Here is a 24520-nt window from a genome sequence, read left to right as displayed (position 1 = left end):
TGTAAGGGGGAGGGTGCAACCATGGCTCAGATCCCATCGGGTCCAGAAAGTACTGACACGGAGCGGGCTCACGGGAAGCTCACCCTCGCCTCGAAGAGCCGTGGCGCCTTGATTGGCGGGACAACGAATGACTCGGAGGGGATTCAGAAAATGAAGTCTGCAGAAGAAGGCCTGTTATTTCTGGGCTCTTGGTTGTCCCTCTCAATAGTCAGTTTTGGGTTGCCCTCTTTGATTTCTTCCAGCAGCTTCTGGATTTGGGTGTCAGAATGATCGATCTTCAACCTGGTGGTACAATGGGGAGCGGGGGGGCGGGGGAATCAAAGGTTTCTTGTTGCTTCAAGGAGACTCATTCCAGACCCCCCAAGCGCCCTCATGTCTCATGCGTTAGGGATTTTCAGCAAAGGGACCACCTTTATGTATTCATCTGTGCTGCCAGGTAGAGTTCCATATCGACTTGATAGGGAAGAAATATGATATCAGGCTACCCTCCTGATGGCATCAAGCCACTGGCGAGCTTGGGATGCTCGGAGGTTCTTGGGTGATTTTCACATCCTCCTTGGTGTGAGAGGTGGAACTGATGAATGTACCTGTGACATGGCTCTAATACCTACCGGTTCCATATCTCACTCTGTCAACTTCTGCTACATAGGTGGACCCAGGATGAGCCAGACAAACACAAGCTGAGTCAGCCAGGCCAGCTTTTTATCCCTCTCTGGCTACAAGATGCTATCTCATGACCATGCTTTTTTTTTTTTTTTAATTAATCCTTACCTGAGGGTATTTTTTTCCATTGATTTTTTTAGCAAGAGAGGAAGGAGGGAGGGAGAGAGAGAGAGAGAGAGAGAGAGAGAGAGAGAGAGAGAGAGAAAGAGGGACAGAGAAGGAAAGAGAAACATCAATGTGAGAGAGACACATTGATTGGTTGCCTCCTGCACATGCTCGGGCCTGGGCCAGGGATCGAATCTGAAAGCCAGGCACATGCCCTTAACTGGGAATCAAACCTGAGACCCTTCAGTGATGCTATAACCATTGAACAACACCACCCAGGGCCAACCATGCTTTATTTAACCTCTGATGATAGATAGTGGCCCCATTTCTAAGATTCACCCCTTGGTAACTATGGTAACTATCGAGCCCGAAACCCCGGGCATGTCCCCTGACCGGGAATCGAACCGTGACCTCCTGGTTTATAGGTCAAAGCAACAAGAGGAATCGACAGACAAGTTACCTGGTGACCGAACATCAATGGATTAAAACTGAATGTTAGGGATAGAGTGCCTATGAGGAATCCTGTCGTTGGTGCTCCCCCCAAATCTACAATCATGGCGCAAACACTGGGGCATAGGAGGGTCATACCTGAGTTTCTGCAGAGGGCAACTTTGAAGTTTCAGGGCATCTCCCAGCATCTTTATCCCGCTGTACTCCAGGGAATTCTGGCCCAGGTCCAGAGTGACGAGGTGCTGGTTGCTGCTAAGGGCCGACGAGAGGTCTGCACAACTAAAAGGGGTAATTGCACACCCCCATAACCTGTAGGTGAAGCACAAAAATCCATCATTCATTCATTCATCCAGTGCTTATTGATACCGTCCTATGCTGATACCGTCCTATTTGCCAGGCACACTGTTGGGTGCTGGGGATCCAACAGTGAACCACATGAGTGAGTCTCTTCCCTCTGAGTTTGGCGATAGGGAACAGAGCAGGTAAAGCAACATCAAGGCAGTCATGGTGAGTGAGCCAGGAAGGGCTGTAGGTGATGTCACAGATAAGCCAGGGAGGACTGGAGGTGGGGTCACAGATAGGGGGCCAGCTCGAAGAAGGTCCTTAGGTCTTGGTAAACTTAGGATTTTACTTGGAAGGAGATGGGGAAGCACAGAGAGTGTTGATCAGAAGGGTGGCAAAAGTTACACCTTAGAAGGCAGTCTTATGGGTGGTTGAAAAACTGTAGGGCATGAAGAAGGCGGGATTCAGACTGATTTGAAAACTCAGCCACAACCCACATGTTACCAGTACGTGTGTGGGGGTAGAGAACAGATCTAGATATCTGGAAGGGGGGTAGCATGATTTCAACAAGGATTCGATACTTGAACTTATTGATTCCAGAGAGAGAAAGGAAAGGGGAGAGGAAGAAGGGAGGGAGGGAGACAGGGAGGGAGTGGGGAGAGAGGGAGGGAGAGAGGGAGAGAGAGAGAGAGAGAGAGAGAGAGAGAGAGAGAGAGAATGAGAATGAGAGACAGAGATTTATTGTTCTACTTATTCATGCATTCATTCATTGATTCTTGTATGTGCTGGGGATTGAACCTGCAACATTGGCATATGGAAGACGATGCTCTAACCAACTGAGCTACCCAGCCAGGGCTATCCTAGAGGCCTTTTGAAATACTTAATTGATTTAAAAAAGTCCTTATTGTTGAAAGTATTACACATGCGCCCTAACCGGTTTGGCTCAGTGGATAGAGCGTCAGCCTGTGGACTCAAGAGTCCCAGGTTCGATTCTGGTCAAGGGCATGTACCTTGGTTGCGGGCACATCCCCAGTAGAGGGTGTGCAGAAGGCAGCTGATCGATGTTTCTCTCTCATCGATGTTTCTAATTCTCTATCCCTCTCCCTCTCTGTAAAAAATCAATAAAATATATTATAAAAAAAGGTACAAGTCTTATTAAAAAAGTATCACATATGCCCCCCATTTCCCCCATTGACCTCTTCTAGCTCCCCCTGCCCCACCCCAGCCTTTACCACCTTCCAATTCTTTTTATTACGAGCACATGGCACAATTACATGCCTACACATCTCAATATTGTCCTCAATAGAGCTGGGGGGCGGGGAGGGAGACTGCTACACTGGTATTTCATTTCAGGTGCAGATTAAAGTACAAAAACCACGAACTGACCATAGACATCTCAGGTGACACAGCGGTTTCTTCAGAGCCTCACACAGAAACTTCACCCCCATGACTCCAATGTGGTTCAGCCCCAGGTCCAAGTGCGTGAGACTAGAGCTTTCTTGGAGGAGCGTGGCGAGGATGGTGCAGCCGTCACTGGTTATGCTGCAGTGGAACAGCCTGGAGATCGATCGCAACAAACTTAGTGCTCACTGGTGTGATGCAACCAAACCATGATTGGCCAGCTCAAGCCATGGGGTTATTTATTTATAAAATATTTTTATTGATTTCAGAGAGGAAGGGAGAGGGAGAGCGAGAGAGAAACATCAATGATGAGAGAGAATCATGGATCGGCTGCCGCCTGCACACCCCCTACTGGGGATCGAGCCCACAACCTGGGCATGTGCCCTTGACCAGAAGCGAATCCAGGACCCTTTAGTCCACAGGCTGACGCTCTGTCCACTGAACCAAACCTGCTAGGGTGGCTTATTTTAGTCATTATTATTTATTGATTGATTTTTAAAAAATTGAATTTATTGGGAGCGACAGTGGTTAATAAAATTATGCAGGTTTCGGACGTACAATTCTACAACACATCACCTGTATATTGTATTGTGTGTTCACCACCCCAAGTCAAGTTTCCTTCTATCACTATTTATTCCCCCTTTATCAAACTCTTCTACCTTCCCCCGCCTCCCCTCTGGCAGTCACCATACTGTTGTCTGGGTCCATGAATCTTTTTTTCTTTTCTTCTTTGCTTCATCCCTTCACCCTTCTCACCCAGCCTCCAAACCCCTCTTCTCTGACAGCTGTCCATCTGTTCTCTGTATCCATGGGTCTGTCTCCACTTGGTGAGTTTATTTTGTTCATTCGATTCGTGTTGTTTTAAGCTACTTAGTTTGGGGTAATCTGTCACAGAAGCCCTGGGAAATCAGGACAGCTGGTCTGTACGATTTCTCCTCTAACCATGGGGCAGAGAATTTCAATCCTACCTGGGTCTGCTACCTTCTACTAGGGGAAGTGGCCAATTGTATTTCCTAAATCCAGTTACTAGGAAAGTAGTATCTTAGGCATGGAGGCCACCCACTATGTGTCAGTTACCCAACTACACACAATATCAGTGGTATTTCACCTTAACTGTGTTTTTTTTTTTTTTACTCTTCACCTAAGGATATTTTTTCCCCCCATTGATTTTTAGAGAGCGTGGAAGGGAGGGAGGAAGAGGGAGAGATACGAACATCGATGTGAGAAAGATACATTGATTGCCTTCTGTATGTGCCCTGACTGGGGCCAGGGAATTGAAGCAATCCAGGTATGTGCCCTTGACTGGGACTTGAACGTGACACCACTCAGTGCATGGGCTGATGCTCTAACCACTGGGAAACCAGCCAGAGAGCTTACCTTAACTTTTTTTTTTTAAAAAAATTTAAATTTATTGGTGAGAGAGAGAGAAAGAGAGAAAAAGAGAGAGAGAGAGAGATTTGTTGTCCCACTTATTTATGGATTTATTGGTTGATCCTTTTTTTCATTGGTTGATTCTTGTATGTGCCCTGACCTGGGATTGAATCACAAGCTTGGTGTATTGGGCCGATGCTCTAACCAAGTGAGCTAACCAGCGAGGGCTGAAGTTGATGAGGTTTAAAATCTAAAGTTGATAAGGTTTAAGTCTCAGTTTTCTGGTCTGCCCAGTGGGAGAAATGAGGCTGGGAGCATGGAATGAGACCATCTCGGGTAAGCCTTTAGCATAGCGCCTGGCACACAGTAGGAGCTTAGTAAGTGTTGACTGTCACTACTTCGTTTTTCTGTTTAGATGCCTTGGGTGGCGGCAAATTCTACTTTGATTTGAAGGTAGCGCTAGTGGGTGGGTAGCACCTTATTCCCTATAGAACTTCATACTACTATAGTGTTTTGGGGTTCAGAGAGTAGGAAAAAAATCTCTCTCTCTCCAACCATAAACTAAATACTACATGGAATTTTGAGTGAGGAGTTCTCAGACTGGGTGCCTTAAGGCATAGCGGAGATTAAACCTAGGAAAAGTTGACAGTAACTACGGGAATTGGTTTTGTAGATAACAAGTACAACAGGGATGTTAAAACCGTATAGAATCTCAGAACAGAAACAGTGCAGCCCCATTTCTGCCTGCAAATTTGTCCCATGATTTTGGTATTTACAGGAGGAATATAATGATTTCGTTGGTAAGTAACACCATCTGTCCTCAACTGCAGGTACAGTTTCTGTGACATAGTTCTAAGAACATGCATAAGAAAATCAAACCTAGGTCCTGGCTGGGTAGCTCAATGGGTTAGAGCATTGTCTCAATATATCAATGTTGCGGGCTCGATCCCTGGTCAGGGCACACATGAGAATCAACCAATTAATGCATAAGTAAGTGGAACACTTTCTTTTTCTCTCTAAAATAAAAACATTAAAAAAAAATCAAACCTAGAAGTCAGCTACATCCCCCGAATTCCTGTAGAATATTAATACCATTTGTACATTTTCCCTCTCACCCTTTCCCCAGGTCTCACCAGATTTAACCATCAGCATCACACTTAGGGTAGTCAGAGAAATGATTAAGTCTAGCTGGCATTCAGCACACACACAGACACAGACACACACACACACACACACTACATAATACACACATAACACACACAGACACACACACAGACACATGCACACACAGGCACACACAGACACACACAGACACACGCGCGCGCACACAGACACACACACAGACACACACGCGCACGGCCAGCGGGGACTTACACCAGGGTCTGTAGCCGACATTCGGGGTAGCTCAAGCCCTCGCACAGCAGTCTCACCCCGTGGTCCCCAAGGTCATTTTTGGCCAAGCACAGGTGTGTCAGCCTCTGGTTGACCATCAAAGTGGAAGAGAGCTCCTTGCAATAGGCGGCTGTCAGGTGACAGTTTTCCAACCTGTGGGAGGGGGAAGCGCCACACACACCCACGGTCAGATGGTGAGAATGTTCCCGAAGCTCAACCTTCATCCCTGACTCTCATCGATCACCTACGTGATCGCAGTCACGAAGAGACGGGAGCGAGAGAAGAGTGAGCTGCATGGGACCCAAAACGGGAAACGAGTGTCTACCTCAGTAGGCTTCCTAGAAAATATGGGTGTTACCGTCACTCTTCTCGATGTGGCCCCAGATCTAAAAACAAAGATGAAGATGCCCCGTGAGAGAAGAGGGGTCACTCACGACAACCGCTGTAGGATGCACTTGGGGTGTCTCAGAGTCATGTACAGCAGCCTGGCGCCCTCGTCCTGGAACTCATTGGCCGTGAGGTTCAAGCACGTGAGGGAATGGTTCGTCTCCAGGGAGGAGGCGAGATCAGCCCACTGCTGGGCGGTGGCAGAACAAGACACCAACCTGCAGGAGACATGAGAGGACGTCATCCTTGAGAACCAAACCCTGGACTGTGGCCCCTAGTTGCATTCCTCACACCACTTCGTGGAGTGACACCCTGGACTACGTGGTCTGGAGTAGTGGTTGTCACAGCGTGGTCCCAGGACCACCTGCATCATCACCATTGGGCAACCAGCTGGAAGTGGAAATCTCCAGAAACGCTGGGTGTAGGGTCCAGTGATATGTGCTTTCAGGTGTCCTGCAATGAGCACCTGGAAGATGAGTTAAAGCAAATTCTTGGGTCATATACCCAGAACCCAATTGAGAAGATCTTTGGGAGAACCAAGAATTTGGATTTTGAGAAGTTCCCAGGTAGCCCTGGCTGGGTGGCTCAGTCGGTTAGAGAATTGTCCCCATATGCTAAGGTTGAGTGTTTGATTCCCTGATCAGGGAATTAACAAATGAGTGCATAAGTAAGTGGAACAACAAGTCTGTTTCTCTCTCTTTCTCCTCCCTGTCATTTCTCTCTCTAAAAAAAAATCAAGAAATAAAAAAATGGCACCCACATTTAATTTCTGGAAATGAATATTCTTATTACGGTGCAATGGAATTTCACTGGATGTGTATCTCATGGCCTTTGGGGACAGATTTCTAAAAACATTTGGTTCTTGCCCTGGCCAGGTGCCTCAGTTGGTTGAAGCGTCATCCCATACGCCAAAAATGTTGTGGGTTTGTCCCCGGTCAGGGTGTATACAGCAGGCAACTGATCAATGTTTCTCTTTCACCTCTCACCTCTCTCTCTCTCTCTCTCTCTCTCTCTCTCTCTCTCTCTCTCTCTCTCCCTCTCTCCCTCTCTCTCAAAAATCAACAAAAACATATCTGGGGGTGAGGATTAAAAAAAAAATCCTGTTTTTTCCATTTACTATGCATGAAAATGTGGTCAAGTTACTTAAATTTATGAAACCTCATTCCCATCTTTAAGTTGGGAATAAGTCATACCCTCATGTGATAATTTGCATGAAATGCCAAGCAGAATGGATGTCACATAACTACGTTCATGAAAATTCAGTGAAAAGACATGTTTCTCTCTTAAGAGTCTCAACGGTAATAGAGGAACCAAAGTTAACTAGGGACTTGGGACACAAACTAGAACATTAACTGCTTCTGATAAAATAAGCCAAACATATATGGAGTCTTCTCTTTCCATTTTGGGTACCTGTTTATCCACCGAGAAACAAATTAGTGACCCAAATCTTGCAGCGACACAATGTCTTTTCCCGGTGAATCCCATAGGAAAGAGAAAGGAAGGTCACCTGTAATGATCGATAATGACAGTACCTGCTACTGAATGTGTATGTGCTCGGATGTGGTTTCATTCAATCCTCAAGTCCTTGTGAGATGGGAGTTATTCTATTCTACTGATGGGGAGAATACCTAGTTCAATAGCCCAAGATTCTATCAGTAAAGGAAGACCATAATTTGAGACCAAGAGGTTACCTTAAATTGTGTTTCTGCTAGTACTTAAACGTGGTCATGTGAAGGCCAATGGAACCCAATGATGAGTGATAAGAAACACGGAGAACTTCTCAAAGGGAGGTCTCTCAAACCAGAGGGGTACCAGGAAAGGGAACACCCGGTGTTCCTGAAGGGTCCTTTCATGCAAAAATAAGGCCAGTAACCCTAGCCGGTTTGGCTCTGTGGATAGAGCATCGGCCTGTGGACCAAAGAGTCCTAGGTTCAATTCCAGTCAAGGGGGCACATACCTGGATTGCAGGCTCCTCCCTGGCCTGGGCCCTTGTCAGGGCTCATGCAGGAGGCAGCCAATTGATGTGTTTCTCTCACAGCGATGTTTCTCTCTGTCTGTCCCTATCTCTCCCACTCTCTCTAAAAATCAATGAAAATATATCCTTGGGTGAGGATTTAAAAAAAAGAAAAAGAAAAAAAGGCTAGTAGCTGGTATTCTGAATCATGACGGAAGAGACATGAGCCAGAAACGAATGATGTCCGACTGAGGATAACTCTAAGGTACCTGGGAGTTTGTTTGGACTCAGAGTTATTGCGTACAGTTGTCCGAGTTGTTCAGTGATCAACACAAGTGGAAACTCAACTCCAGCTCGCTTTCTATTCTGTACCCTGAGTGGTACTGATACTGTTGTAATTAGCTAGCCCTATATAATAAAAGGGTAAGATGCAAATTGACCCTAATGGCAGAACGACCAGAACGACTACTGCACCAGTCACTATGAGGTGCACTGATCACCTCTTGGTCCCTTTCCCTGATGGCCACTGGGGAACCGGGGGGTGGGTGGTGGCGGGTGTGTGGGGCAGGGCTGGCTGTGGGCAGCTGGGGAAGATGGCCCTAATGTCTGGCTTCCCCCTTTGCTCCTTTCCTATTATTAATAACTAGGGCCCTGACTGGTTTGGCTCAGTGGATAGAGCGTCGGCCTGTGGACTCAAGGGTCCCGGGTTCGACTCCGGTCAAGGGCATGTACCTTGGTTGCAGGCACATCCCCAGTAGGGGGTGTGCAGGAGGCAGCTGATCGATGTTTCTCTCTCATCAATGTGTCTGACTCTCTATCCCTCTCCCTTCCTCTCTGTAAAAAATCAATAAAGTATACAAAAAATAACTAGGGACCATGCTCCAGGCATCTAGTTATTAATAATAGGAAAGGAGCAAAGGGGGAAGCCAGGCATTAGAAGCATGGCCATTTGGGCAGCTTCACCAGGGAGCTGCAATTTCACACTCCCCAGGGAACCACCAGTTCATTCCCTCTAGAACACTGGGGGAAGGGGTTCAAAAAAAGGGGAGGCAGACACAAGCCCAGTGAAGTTGAGGTGACATAAGAAGGTACTTGCCTGTCAGCCAAACCTGGGGACAGAGATGGTTGGCCAGAATAGGCGTGGCCACTAGAAACCCATAAAAACTGAGGGACACATAATCTCCCAAACGACGGAATTCTCTCTCCTGTTGCTCTCTACTCTTGGCTTGTGGGGCTTTTTTTGCTCCGGCTTCCTTGCATTTGCCTGTGTTTCCTCCATAGCCCTGTGGCCCTGAGGACACCACATGCAACGCATCTAGAGATGATAGCTGGAAACACAAGCTAACCCAGCCTGATGTTGGACTGACACTGCTCCAACATGGAATGGAAGCTCTGGTTGCTGACTCTGATTCTAGCCCCACTGAAGTCACAGAGACACTTGTGATTCCATGGAAATGAAGCTTTCTATGCCCTGGCCAGCATGGCTCAGTAGTTAGAGCATTGGCCTGTGCACCAGAGAGTTGAGGGTTCAATTTCTGGTCAAGGGCATGTATCCGGTTTGCAAGTTCAATCCCCAATCCTGTTGGCGCACGTGTGGGAGGCAACCAATCAATGTGTCTCTCTCTCATCGATGTTTCTCTCTCTCTCTCTTTCTCCCCATCTCTTTCCCTCCCTTTCACTCTCTCTAAAAATCAAGGGGAAAAATATCCTTGGGTGAGGATAAAAAATAATAATAATAATGATGCTTTCTTTTTTCTTTCTTTTGTTTTGTTAATTCTCACCAGAGAAATTTTTCTGTTGATTTTTTTAGGGAATGTGGCAGAGAGAGGGAAATATAGAGAGAAACATTGATGTGAGAGGAACACATCAGTTGGGACTGGACTGGGGAGGAGCATGAAACTAAGTACGTGTCCTCGATCGGAATCGAACCTGGGACCCTTTAGAACGCAGGCCGACACTCTGTCCACCGAGCCAGACTGGCTAGGGCAGCGGTTCTCAACCTGTGGGTCGCGCTCCCTTTGGCGGTCGAACGACCCTTTCCCAGGGGTTGCCTAAGACCATCCTGCATCTCAGATATTTACACGACGATTCATCACAGTAGCAACATGACAGTGATGAAGTAGCAACGAAAATAATGTTATGGTTGGGTCACCACATGAGGAACTGTATTTAAAGGGCCAGAAGGTTGAGAACCACTGGGCTAGGGCAATAATAATAAAGCTTTCTATACTATCTCGTCTTCTGATGGGGGCTTCTCGAAATTCTTATTCCAGTGGTACTCCAAGAACCCCACCTCTACCGGTGACAATACTGTTTCTAATCAGAATAAAAGATTTCCTCGCCCTCCCCGCACTGCCATTTATGCAGAATGGCTGTAGAGGCGTGTGGCAGCTGTCTTCATATGTGGCAGGTCCTCTGTGGTGGCGAGATGTACCTGAGATATTGCAGATGACACTTTGGGTGAAGCAAGACCCCACACAGTATGGGCAGCATGTTATTCTGGTCATTTCCTTCCAGGGTCAGGTGCGTGAGAGTCTCGTAACCGCCCAGAATGACGCAGAAGTTCCGGTAAGCATCCGCTGGGGACACATTTCGGAGGCTAGGGCAGAGAAACCAAAGGTGGGCTCTTGTTCCTCTACTGCACACACACGGACACAAAGGGCTGCCATAGGTTTACACACTAGAAACGGATTTCTTCTCATATTTCCACCTTTATTGAGGTATTACCAACAAATAAAAAATTGTACATATTTAAGGCCTACGATGTAATGTGTTAGACTTAATGCTTTTAAAAAATATGCCCTGGCCGGTTTGGCTCACTGGATAGAGCGTCGGTCTGGGGACTGGAGAGTCCTGGGTTCGATTCCAGTCAAGGGCATGTACCTTGGTTGCGGACACATCCCCAGTGGTGGGTGTGCAGGAGGCAGCTAATCAATGCTTCTCTCTCATTGACGTTTCTGACTCTCTGTCCCTCTCCCTTCCTCTCTGAAATCAATAAAAATATATTTTTAAATATATTTTATTGATTTTTTACAGAGAGGAAGGGAGAGGGAGAGAGAGATAGAAACATCAATGATGAGAGAGAATCATTGATTGGCTGCCTCCTGCAAGCCCCCTACTGGGGATCGAGCCCACAATCCAGACATGTGCCCTTGACAGGAATCGAACCCGGGACCTTTCAATCTGCAAGCCGATGCTCTATCCACTGAGCCAAACCAGCCAGGACATGGACTTAGTGCTTTGATATATTCGTACCTGGTGAGATCATCACCACCATCAAGCTAATTAGCATATCTGTCACCTCTCCCAGTCACCTTTTTTTATTTTGTGGTGAGACCACTGAAGATCAAATCTCTTTAGTCTTCTAGAGCGTCTTCATCTCGCATGTCTGAAACTCTGTATCCCTCACTAACATCACATTTTAGAAACTATTAGAAACTTCAATTTATTTATTTTTTAAATCCTCACCTGAGGATATTTTCCCCCCTTTGATCTTTAGAGAGAGTGGAAGGGAAGGAGGAGGGGAAGGGAGAGGGAGAGAGGGGGGGGGGAGAGAGAGAGAGAGAGAGAGAGAGAGAGAGAGAGAGAGAGAGAGAGACTGGTTGCCTCTCACACGTGCACTGACCAGGGCTGGGGATGGAACCTGCAATTGAAGTACATGCCATAGACTAGAATTTGAACCCGTGACCCTGTGGTGCAGGGGTTGATGCTCTAATTACTGAGAAAAATCAGCCAGGGCTCTTTTTTAAAAAAAATCCTCACTTGAGAATATGTATTTTTCATTGATTCTAGGGAGAGTGGGAGGGAAGGAGGAAGAGAGAGAGAGAGAGAAAGAGAGAGAAAGAGAGAGAGAAAGAGAGAGAGAAAGAGAGAGAGAAAGAGAGAGAGAAAGAGAGAGAGAAACATCGATAGGCTGCCTCCCATATACTCCCTGAACAAAGATCAAACCCATGACCCTTCAGTCACGAGTTGATGCTCCAATCAACAGAGCCACCCTGGCCAGGGCAAAAGCTCCAATTTTAGTTATCTCACGCTTTTGCCAAAGGGAAGTGAGTTGCTCCAGACAAAAGCTGTTCTATAGCTTTCTTTCTTTTTATTAAATTTATTGCCCTGGCTGGGTGGCTCAGGCGGTTGGAGTGTTATCCCATACACCAAAAAGTGGCGAGTTTGATCCCTGGTCTGGGCAAATACCAGAACCAACCGATGAATGCATCAATATGTGAAACAACAGATTAATGATTCGTCTCCTCCCTCTCTCTCAAATCAATCCGTCAATCAATCATGACAATAAGTACGAAGTTTGAGTTTTGCAAGATAAAGGGTTTTGGAGATAAATGGTGGGGCGATGGTTGCACAACATGAATGTAATGAATCCCACCCAACTGTACTATTACCCATGGTTAAGATGGCTATTTTTATGCTATGCACATTTTACCACAATAAAAAACTGGACAAATCACTTTATATGATTCAGGAGACAAATTTAAGGACCGGCCTGCCTCCATTTCCTGTGTCCTGAGTATGTGGTTAGAAGCGGGGTTACAAGAACTCAGAGACTGCTCCACCAAGCTCTGTCATGCCCCCGGGGTTGTAACCCTGGGGTTCGCTTCTACTTACACCACTTTCCGGAGGCTACAGGGCACAGAGGAGATTTTTTCACAAAGAATCCGGACCGACGAGGTGCTGAGGAAGCTCCGACTGATGTCCAGGAATTCCAGGTTCTCGTTGGCGCCGAACATGGAGCAAAGGTCCACCCAGAAGGGAAGCAGGTGCCGATCACTCTGGGACCTTCAGCGAAGTGACAAAGGAGGGAATTTACCAAACACGGCTGGAGCGAGAACCCACACTCGTACATCACCCTGGAGGTCCTTGGGGTTGCCCTGGGCAACCACCCTTAATACATAAGTAAACTCTAAAAGCTGGAGGATGGCCTGGCCTGGTAGCTCTGTTGGTTAGAACGTTATCCAGATCCACCAACGTTGCAGGCATGATCCCCGGGCGGGGCACCTAAAGAATCAACGGTGCTCCCTTCGGCAGCACATACACTAAAAAACTGGAACGATACAGAGAAGAGTAGCATGGCCCCTGCGCAAGGATGACACGCAAAGTCGTGAAGCGTTCCATATGAAAAAATAAAATCAACGAATGGAGTTCCTGCCGGCATAGGCTGCGTGGGGTCGTGTTTTCGCTTTCCGCCCCTGCTGGCCACCTCCACGATGGCGAACTCGGGGTCGGCGCAGAAGCGGCTGCTCAAAGAGGAAGACATGACCAAAGTGGAATTCCAGACCAGCGAGGAAGTGGACGTGACGCCGACATTCGACGGCCTGGGCCTGCGGGAGGACCTACTGTGCGGCATCTATGCCTATGGGTTTGAAAATCCACTCGCCATCCAGCAGCGCGCCATCAAGCCCGTAATTGAAGGGAGAAACGTCATCGCACAGTCTCAGGCTGGCACGGGCAAGACCGCCACTATCAGCATTTCTATCCAACAGTGTCTGGACATCCAGTTACTTCATCAGGCCCGTGAGACCCAGGCTTTGACTTGGCCTCCACGAGAGAGCTGGCTGTGCAGATCCAGAAGGGCCTGCTCGTGCTGGGCCACTACGTGAACGTGCAGTGTCACGCCTGCATCGGGGGCACCCACGTAGGGGAGGACATCCGGAAGCTGGACCACGGGGAGCACGTCCTGGCCGGCTCGCCGGGGCGTGTCTTTGATATGAGATGCTGAATCAAGGTTTCGACATCTATAGGTACCTGCCCCCGGCCACGCAGGTGGTGCTCATCAGCGCCACGATGCCCCACGAGATCCTGGAGATGACAAACAAGTTCATGGCGGACCCCATCCGCATCCTGGTGAAGCGTGATGAGTTGACACTGGAAGGCATCAAGCACTCTTCCGTGGCGGTGGAAAGAGAAGAGTGGAAATGTGACATGCTGTGTGACCTCCACGACACGCTGACCATCACGCAAGCCGTCATCTTCTGCAACACCAAGAGGAAGGTTGACTGGCTGACGGAGAAAATGAGAGAAGCCAACTTCACGGTGTTGTCGGTGCACGGGGACATGCCGCAGAAGGAGCGGGAGTCTACCCTAAAGAGTTCCGCTCTGGTGCCAGCCGGGTGCTCATCTCCACCGACGTCTGGGCCCGGGGCCTGGACATCCCTCAGGTGTCCCTGCTCATCAACGACGACCTGGCCAACAACCGGGAGCTCTACATCCACAGAATTGGGCGGTCAGGGCGGTATGGCCGGAAGGGCATGGCCATCAACCTTGTGAAGAATGACATCCACATCCTGTGAGACACTGAGCAGTACTGCTCCACGCAGATCCACGAGATGCCCATGAACGTTGCCGATCTGCTCTGAGGCGTCTGCTGCGCGGGGGACGAGTCGGCCAGCTGTGTCCCCTCGGGACTGTCCAGAGCAGTTTGTTTAAGGAGGTTTCGGCACACATGGGAATTGAACTTTGACCCCTCTGACCACATTGTCAGGGCGTGGCAACACCTGCAGCTCACAGAGAGGATGTAGGAAGGACACAAAGTTCTTGCAAAGGGAAACAAGTCTAGTGGTGCCTCACAACCCGCCCAGGATGCGGTCTTGGGTCTGTCTTCTTTTCTTTTGTTTTTTTTTGAGATATTTCATTGTAGTGTATTTTCTTTTCTTTTTTATCAAATCTTTATTGTTCAGATTAAAAAAAAAAAAAAAGAATCAACGAATGGCCCAAGTCGGTTTGGCTCAATGGATAGAGTGTCGACCTGCGGGTCTCAGGTTCGATTCTGGTCAGGGGCACATGCCCGGGTTGCAGGCTTGATCCCCAGTAGGGGGCGTGCGAGAGGCAACCGATCAATGATTCTCATCATTGATGTTTCAATCTCTCTCTCCCTCTCCCTTCCTCTCTGAAATCAATAAACACACACAAAACTAGAATAAAATCTTAAAAATAGCAACAAATGAATGATCAATAAGTGGAACAAGTTGATATTTCTCTCTCTCTCTCTCTCTCTTTCTCTCTCTCTCTCTCTCTCCCTGTCTTTCTCTATTATAAGTTCGGTGATGTCTGACAGTAATGCTAAATGATTACAAGTCATCACCTAAGACCTATCATTGGAAAAATAACTCAATAAAGTTATGGCACTGCAATATGACAGAGCAGTAGAATAAGTCAAAATCTGCTCTAGCCGGTTTGGCTCAGTGGATAGAGTGTCGGCCTGTAGACTGATCAGAAGGCAATCAATCCATATGTTTCTCTCCCATTGATGTTTCTCTCTCTGTCTCCTTCTCTCTAAAAGTCAGTGGAAAAATATTCTCAGAGGCTGCCCTCCACAGTGGAGCCTGGGATGAAGCTAAAGGTAAAAAAACACGAGGCCAGTAGGAAAGGCGAGTCCTTACCGCTCCGCCCACGTGCCTAGCTCCGAGGCCCCGTCATTCTCCAGGAAGATCCCCTTCTCCACCTGCAGCCAGAGCCTGCGCAGGGCCTGGCCGTGCCTGAGGCAGAAGGACGCGTGCACGAGGTCCCTCTCACTCTGCAGGTGCAGGGCCAGCTCCGTGATGGGCGCCAGGGCCTCCCTCACCAGCGCCTCCTCCTGAGACTCATAGAGGCAGCGCATCAGCTCCCGGGTGTCCGCCCTGGAGGAGAAGGGCCAGTCCCTGCTGCGCGTCACTCTCAGCAGCTCCTGCCTGACGTCCAGGGACACGCGGCAGCCGAAGGTGGCCTCCAGCTCCCGGGCCCTCTCCTGGTTGGCGAGGCCGAACAGGAAGTAGCCCACGCGGGTCAGGCTGGGGTTGCGCAGCCGCTCCTCCTTGGACAGCAGCGCGCGCACGGTCCCGATGTCCGGCGCCCAGCCGCCCGCGTCCCCCCGCTCCGCGCCGTCCAGCAGGTAGAACAGGGCGGCCAGGAACTGCTGGACGCTGAGGTGCAGGAAGGCGTAGCAGCCCTCGCAGTCCGCGTCCGCCTGCAGGACCTTGCCGTCCAGGAAAGGGCGCAGGTCGGCCTCGCTGACCCCCAGCTGCCCGAGGTCTTCGCCATCGAACAGGGACGTCTGCGCCCAGATGCCCCGGGCGGCCAGGAGGCTCAGGGCGTGGAGCGCAGTGGGGAGGCGCGGGGCGGGGCCGCTGCCGGGGGCCGCTGGGGAGCACTGGCCACACAGGAAGCGCAGGAACAGCGAGGTGGGGGTCCGGCAGGTGGGGGCCGGGTCCTCCCCCTTCTCCAGCTGCCCCTTCAGACAGGTGCACACGAGCCAGCACACGGCGGGCGCCGCGCCCATGTGGAACAGCGCCGGGCTGCCCTGCATGCCCTCGAAGGCGCGCAGGGCCTGGTCCTGCTGCTCAAAGTGCTTCAGGAAGTAGCCCCTGCGGTCCGCCTCCAGGAAGCCCTCCACCTCGATGAACAGCGGCTGCTCCACCAGGAGCCGCAGCTCCCCCAGGGCCTCCGGGCGCGTGGTGACCAGCAGCGTGGCCTTGGGCAGCAACTTTCTCATCAGCAAACTGCCCAGCAGGACGGGCACGGGCTTCGGCTTCTCCCAGTCGCCACAGATGTCATGGATGAGGGGCCCCGAGGGTGCTCTGAGCTCCTCGAAACCGTCGATGACCACCAGGATCTTCTGCCCCTGGGCCAGGACCTGGGGGCCGGCCTCCTGTGCGTCTGGGCACTTCTTAGCCAGGAGCTCCGCGAAAGTGCAGGCGCCCTGGCGGCCCAGCCCCTTGCAGCTGAGGTAGAAGGCGGAGTGGAATGTCCCCGGGAGGTGGTCCTGTGCCCAGTCCAGCATCCACTTCTTGGCCAGCGTGGTTTTCCCCACGCCCGCCGCGCCCTGCAGCACCACCGTGTGCGGGAAGGGCCCGGCCAGCATGTTGGGGTTACAGAAGGGGACTAGCCTCTCGTATCTCTGCGTGAATTTATGGAGCTTTTCACTGGCTTCGGGCCAAAGGTTTTGCTTCCAGATGGGCCCGGATGTCTTCCATATACTGCTGTAGGTGTCCTGTGTACCTTCAGGGACAGGAGACGGGAGAGAGACGGGGTCTAGCTGGTTAATCATTGGGAACAAAGTGCTTTGTGTCAAGGAGGAAAGAAACAGGCGCACACGTGTACACACACACACACACACACACACACACGAAGAAGTGAGGTTGTTTAAGAGCCACCGGATGCCAAGCTCCCTCCAGGGAGATCTGAGACACACCTGGTGTTTCTCCTTCCAAACTTTCCGTTACTTCTTCTGGGTTGGTGACACTTCTGCCCTGTACTTGAGTGAGCTCTGTAAAATAGCAATTAGGGTGAGCTTGACACAGAACAGGTATACTTTATGGGCAATAGAATATGACACAGCCAGGATACTGAGATCTTGGCCCTTGCGACAGCATGGATGGACCTAGAGGGTGCTATGCTCAGTGAAATAGGTCAGACCGGGAAAGACAAACACCGTACGATGTCACTTATACGTGGAATCTAATGAACAAAATAAACAAAACAATAAAACAGACCCGCCCTGGCTGGTTTGGCTCAGTGGATAGAGCGTCGGCCTGTGGACTGAAGGGTCCCAAGTTGGATTCTGGTCAAGGGCACGTTTCCGGGTTGTGGGCTCAATTCCCAGTAGGGGGCATGCAGGAGGCAGCCAATCAATGATTTTCTCTTATCATTGATGTTTCTCTCTCTCTCTCTCTCTCTCTCTCTCTCTCTCTCTCTCTCTCCCCCCCCTTCCTCTCTGATATCAATAAAAATATATTTAAAGTGAATAAATAATCTGATGAACAGAATAAACTGGTGAATATAATAGAATCAGGGGCATAGAAAGGAAGTGGACTGACTATTCTCGGGGGGGAAAGGGGTGTGGGGGATGTGGGAAGAGATTGGACAAAAATCGTGCACCTATGGATGAGGACAGTGGGGGTGGCGGGAGGTAAGGGCAGAGGGTCGGGTGGGAACCGGGTGGAGGGGAGCTATGGAGGAAAAAAAGAGGAACAACTGTAATAATCTGAACAATAAAGATTTGATTTAAAAATAAACAAACAAACAAATAAATAAATATCAACGTGCACATGAGCTAAATTCTAGACCCACAAAAAAATATTTTAAAAAACAACAGACTCACAGATAGACAACTGCCAGAGGGGAGGGGGTGTGTGGGTCTGGGTGAAAAAGGTGAAAGGATTAAACAAAAAAAAACCACACCAATAACAACAACAATAACACAACCTCATAGACAGACAACAGCTTGGTGATTACAGTTTGGCGATTCCTAGGGGGAAACAGTGTCTGGGGACAATAGAAGAAGGTAAAAGGGAGATAAACGGAGATGGAAGGAGACTTGACTTGGGGTGGTGAACACACAATACAAGCTACAGATGATGTAGAATTGTATCCCTGAAACATGTATTTTATTAATTCATATAATCCCAATAAATTCAATAAAAAAGGAAAAGAATATCATCACAATAACTTTGTATGGTGCCAGGTGGGTACTAGACTGACCAGGGGGAACATGTTTTAAGTTATATAAATGTCTAATCACTATGATGTATACCTGAACCTATATTGTATGTCAACTGTAATTAAAAAATAAAAAGACAGAATACTTAAAAAAATAGGTGTAGTTACTTCATCAGAAGTGTGATGATAAAATAGGCTCCAAGGAGTAGAGAATCTAAATTCTTTGTCTACAATTTGTGCTGGCAAGTGTGACTCAGTTGGTTGGAGCATCCTCCCGTGCAACCAAAGGTCACGGGTTTGAGTCCGGTCAGGGAACATACCTAGGTTTCAGGTTTGGTCCCCGGTCTGGGCATGTGAAGAAGGCAATCAATCAATGCTTCTCACTCATATCAATGTCTTCTCTCTCCCTCTCTTAACCCATCCCCCAAAAACACACACACAAAGGGGTGGAAAAGGGGTGGCTTCCCTTAGCTTCCTCTAACACTGGACGTTCCAAGACCAACCTGGCTCTTCTCCTCCTCCTCCTCCTCCTCCTTCTCCTCCTTCTTCTAAATGCTGTTGTATTTTTTCCTCGTTTGCACATTTGGGTTCCCGAATCCGTGTTATCCCTGAAGAAAAGAGGGGACATCATGGGCTTGTCCCTGTACCAGTATGGAGCCTTCCGTTTGGCAGAGGTGGGACTTCAAGGTGGTTCAAGGTCAACAGTTGGGCCTCCATGTCTAAGCCCAGGTCACAGAGAAAGGATGCTAAGGAAGTATGGGAGATGAAGCGTGCCAGGCCATGACATCAGGCTTACATGCCTTTTCTGGCAAGGGGCTGCCGATGGAGTTAAGAATACATGGTCTTGGCCAGAGAGGTCAGTGGTTAGCGTGTCATGTCAACATGCCAAGGTTGTGAGTTCAATCCCTGGTCAGGGCACATACAAGAATCAACCAATGAATGCATTAATAAGTGGAACAAGTCGATGTCCTCCACCCCCACCCCCCAAAAAAAGAATACATGGTCCAAGCCCTGGCTGTTGTGGTTTAGTGGTTAGAGCGTCGGCCCAAGCATTGAAGGGTTGCGAGTTTGATTCCCAGTCAAGGACATGTACTTGGATTGCAGGTTTGATTCCCAGCCCAGGTCGGGCACATGTGTGAGGCAACCAATCCATGTGTATCTCTCACACATGGATGCTTCTCTCTCTTTCTCTCTCCTTTTCCCTCCCTCTCCCTCTCTTCCACTCTAAAAATCAATGGGAAAAATGTCCTGGGGTAAGATTAACCAAAAAACAAAAACAAAACAAAAAAACTCAAAAAACAAAAACAACCCACAAAAAACAAAACAAAAAAAACGCACACAAACAAAAAAAGTGAAAGCTATTCTTAGCTTGTAGGTGGGTGGGACTTGCTTTGTGAGTCACAGCTTGGCCACCTCTGCCCCAGGTCAGTCTAACACCCAGTGTATCTAGATTCCAAGAGGAAGTTCACTCTGATTTCTAGTATAAATACGGGTTCATGTTACCTTTCCACGTCTTACACCTCTTACCACTGCCACCTGCATGACTGCAGAAGAGAGGAAGCCTTGTGTTTCTTTGCCACCTGAGCGCTTGGCATAATATCTTGTCCCTAAATCCCAAATCTCACATTAAAAAAAAAAAGGCTGTCAAGGAGGTAACGTACCTGACAATGGAACCTTGTTTTTCTGAAGAGACTTCAAAGCCGCTTCTGAAAAGGCAGGAGGGGAGAGACACGTGCAGTTTTCAGAGTCAGACCCTGAACTGAGTACAATGTTGATGTTCCTCATGCCGCTTTCAAACTTGTAATCGCTCCAGAGGCCGGCGAGGGCTGATCCCTCACCCGTCTGTAGAAGGAGGGGAACAGCCCGGCTGGCATGCTCAGTGGTTGAGCGTCAAACTATGAACCTGGAGGTCACGGTTTGATTCCCAGTCAGGGCACATGCCTGGGTTGCAGGCTTGATCCCCAGTGTGGGCTGTGCAGGAGGCAGCTGATCCATGATTCTCTCTCATCACTGAGGTTTCTATCTTTCTCCCTCTCCTTTACTCTCTGAATATGTATATGTATATGTATATGTGTATGTGTATGTGTATGTGTATGTGTATGTGTATGTGTATGTATATGTGTATGTATATGTGTATGTATATGTGTATGCATATGTGTATGCATACGTGTATGCATACGTGTATGTATACGTGTATGTATATGTGTATGTATATGTGTATGTATAAAGACAGGGGACACTAAGCTAAAAATGAAGCCCCAGCTGGAATAAAACCAGAAAATTTTAAATATATATTTTTTATCGATTTCAGAGAGGAAGGGAGAGAGAGATTGAAACATCAATGATGAGAGAGAATCATGGGTCAGCTGCCTCCTGCACACCCTCTACTGGGGATGGAGCCTGAAACATGGGCATGTGCCCTGACCGGGAATTGAACCGTGACCTCCTGGTTCATAGTTCAGTGCTCAACCACGGAGCAACACTGGCCTGGTCAGACATTTTTTTTTAAAAAATATATTTTATTGACTTTTTTTTTCTTTTTTTTACAGAGTGGAAGGAAGAGGGATAGAGAATTAGAAACATCAAAGAGAGAGAAACCTCAATCAGCTGCCTCCTGCACCCCCCCTACTGGGGATGTGCCCACAACCAAGGTATATGCCCTTGACCGGAATCGAACCTGGGACCCTTCAGTCCACAGGCCGATGCTCTATCCACTGAGCCAAACCAGTTAGGGCTGGTCAGACATTTTTTAAAAAGAAAAAGAAGTCATAGAGGTAGCTACTGTGTCAGGTAGCAGAGCCCTCTAAGTAGGAATTATAAAACTTGGGATGTACACAGGCATCACCCAGGAAACCTTGAAGAATCCCATGCCTATGGCTGGACCTAGAGGGGATGATGCTCAGTGAAATAAGCCAGGCAGAGAAAGACAAGTACCATAGGATCTCACACATCTGTGGGTCTAAAGAACAAACCAAACCAACAAACCAAAGAGAAACAGACTCAGAGAACAGACTGGTGGTTGTCAGATGGGTGAGGCTTGGGTTGCTGAGTGAAAAAGGGGAAGGGATATTAACAAGTACAAATTGGGCCCAACCCATGTGGCTCAGTGGTTGAGCGTCGACCTACGAACCAGAAGTTCATGGTTTGATTCCAGGTTAGGAGCAGGGTACATGCCTGGGTTGTGGGCTCGGTCTCCAGTGGGGGGCATGCAAGGAGCAGCTGATTACTGGTTCTCTCTCATCATTGATGTTTCTCTCTCTCTCTCCCCCTTCCTCTCTGAAATCAATAAAAATATATTTTAAAAAGTGCAAATTGAAGTCACAGAATAGTCACGGGATGTAACATACAGCATAGGAATATAGTCAACAGTATTGGGAGGGGGGCAGGAGAGATTAACCAGAGCACTTATATGCACACATGCATCACCCATGGACACAGACAGTATCGCCGGGCAGGCCTGGGGAGGAGGTGGGAGTGGGTAGAGGGAGTCCATGGGGGAAAATGGGGACATCTGTCATACTTTCAACAATAAAGATAAATAACTCCCCCCCAAACAAACCAGTATTGTAAAAACTATGTATGGTGTCAGATGGGGACTATAGTTATTGAAGGAATCACTTGGTAAGGAATAAAAATGTCTAATCACTACGCACCCACCTGAAACTAATGCAAAATAATATTGAATGTCAAATTGTAATAAAAAAAGGAATTGCATGCCTAGGGGGAGCTGTAGATCAATGAGTTAAATGGGTGTCTCCAGCGATAGGTTCCAGATGTCAGTATATTTCAAGTTCCCCGGGACATTGCTGAGAACAGTGAGAGTGGGGAACCCCGGGACATAAAACATGGCTCTCCACTCAGGGCCATTTCCCCCCCTAAAGGGAACATTTGGCCATATGTGTAGACATCATTGGTTGGGGGGAGAGGAGGCAGTGTGCTGCAAGCATGTAAGGGTTAAAGGTGTTGGGATGCTAGCACCCAGGTACCATGGATCCTGCTAACTATCCTACAGTGCACAGATGTCCCTTCCTTTCCCCCAAGAGAGTCACCCAGCCCCCAGTGCTGCTGATCTAAAGGACAGTAGGGGTTTCAGTGTATGAATGTGTGTAAGTATGTTTATAGGCATAACTATGTGGGAAAGAAACATTATAAGTAGGAATTAAAAACAAAACAGAGGTTATGCAGTGATTTAATATTGTGGAGGACAGGCGAGAGATGCAAATTAAAACCACGAGGAGGTATCACCTTGCACCTGCCAGAATGGCGACCATAAACCAACAAACGACAAGTGCTGGCGAGGATGTGGAGAAAAGGGAACCCTCGTGCACTGCTGGTGGGAATGCAGACTGGTGCAGCCACTGTGGAGAACAGTATGGAGTTTCCTCAAAAAGTTAAAAATGGAACTACCATTTGACCCAGTGATCTCACTTCTGAAAATATATCCTAAGAAACTTGAAACACTAATTTGAAAGAATATATGCAGCCCTATGTTCATAGCAGCACAATTTACAACAGCCCAGATCTGGAAACAGCCCCAGTGTCCATCAGTAGGTGAGTGGATAAAAATGCTGTGGTACATCTACACAATGGAATACTATACAGCTGTAAAAAAGAAGGAACTCTTACCTTTTTTTGACAGCATGGGTGGACCTGGAGAGCATTATGCTAAGTGAAACGGGTCAGTCAGAGAAAGACAAATACCATATGATCTCACTTATATGTGGAAATCCATGAACAAAAGAAACTGATGAACAAAATAGAAACTGAAGCATGGATGCATGGAACAGGCTGACAGCTGTCAGAGGGGAGGAGGGTTGAGGGACTGGATGAAGGAAGGTGAAGGGATCAGCCAAAGAACATATATGCATAACCCATGGACACAGACAACAGTGCGGTGATGGCCAGAGGGAAGGGGGGTGGAAGAGTGCGGGGGTGGAGGTGGAGGTGGGCACGAGGGCGGGGAAGGGGGACGGAAAGTGACTTCGCTTGGGGAAATGGACGCACGATGCAGTGTGCAGATGGCGTTTTGTTGAGTTGTACCGTTGAAACCTGTATGGTTTTGCGAACCAATGTCACCTCCAATAAATTCAAATAAAAATAAATGAATGAATAAATAAACAAACAAACAAACACAAAGGAAGGAAGGAAGACAATCATGAATACATTTCTGAAACAGTTTAGAACAGAAGAAGGGATGTATGGTGAGGAGCCCAGGGTAGGTATACAGGACGCAGAAAGAGTAGAAATAGGGAGGATATACGCAATGGCGAGGATATAAGAATGACACTTTGTGTTGATCCCAGGTAGCCCCTCCGAGGCTCACTGTTATCTCTGTGCTTCTCAAACCCTGGGCACTCCCACTCCCGCCCCCCTCCCCACTCCCCAGGACACAGGGTGGCCTCCCGTTGGCTCACCTCTGAGCTCCTCCTTGGCTCTCTTGGACAGATCCGTTCGGTTCATCTTGTCAAAGACCTGGATGGTCACCATCTCCACCCAAAAGACGGGGCAGCGGGTGGTGAGAATCTCCGCCAACTGCTGCCCGCTGGCCTCGTCCACCTCCGTCTGGGACACGTGCTGTAACTCATCTTGTGGGGGAAGGGTCCTCAGCAGAGACTTGAACTTGCTCAGCTCCTCCAGCTCCAGCTGTTCCAGGAGAGGCCTCAGGTTGAAATCCATCTTGTCCTACGTGGGAGAGCTGAGCTTTTGACAATGGAATACTGCGCAGCCACGAGAAAGAAGGAACTCTTACCTTTGGCGACAGCCTGGAGGGTCCTGGAGAGTAGTATGCTAAGTGACATAAGCCAGTCAGAGAAAGACACCTATGGCTATGATCTCACTGATATGTGGAATCTAATGACAAAATAAACTGACGAACAAATAGATCTAGAGACATGGATACGTGGAACAGACGGACAGACCTCAGAGGGGAGGAGGATGGAGGGGACGAGCAGGGCTAACCAAAGAACACATATGCATATAGGCATAGCCCATGGACACAGACAATAGTGTGGGGAAGGCCTGGGGTGGGGTGAGGGCTGGGTGGAGAGAGGCAAAGAAGGGGAAAATGGGGGACATCTGTAATACTGTCAACAA

At 48.5% G+C, this 24520-nt stretch overlaps 1 protein-coding gene across 1 annotated transcript; it reads right to left on the bottom strand.

The window, feature by feature from the left end:
- Positions 1–143: 143 nt before the first annotated feature.
- Positions 144–24103, bottom strand: NLRP2 (NLR family pyrin domain containing 2; the record flags this gene model as incomplete). Its single annotated transcript, XM_081107413.1, has 12 exons — positions 144–282; positions 1357–1527; positions 2887–3057; positions 5647–5817; positions 6099–6269; positions 10440–10604; positions 12623–12793; positions 13168–13251; positions 13760–14196; positions 14310–14418; positions 15394–16987; positions 23842–24103. The coding sequence occupies 12 exons, from the start codon at positions 24101–24103 to the stop codon at positions 144–146; spliced, it is 3645 nt and encodes a 1214-aa protein (XP_080963539.1).
- Positions 24104–24520: the final 417 nt, after the last annotated feature.

This window comes from Myotis nattereri (genome assembly GCF_964212035.1).
Source record: "Myotis nattereri genome assembly, chromosome: 15".
Taxonomy (NCBI): Eukaryota; Metazoa; Chordata; class Mammalia; order Chiroptera; family Vespertilionidae; genus Myotis; species Myotis nattereri.
The sequence above is the reverse complement of the archived record's forward strand: the minus strand, read 5'-3'. Positions and strand labels throughout refer to the sequence as shown.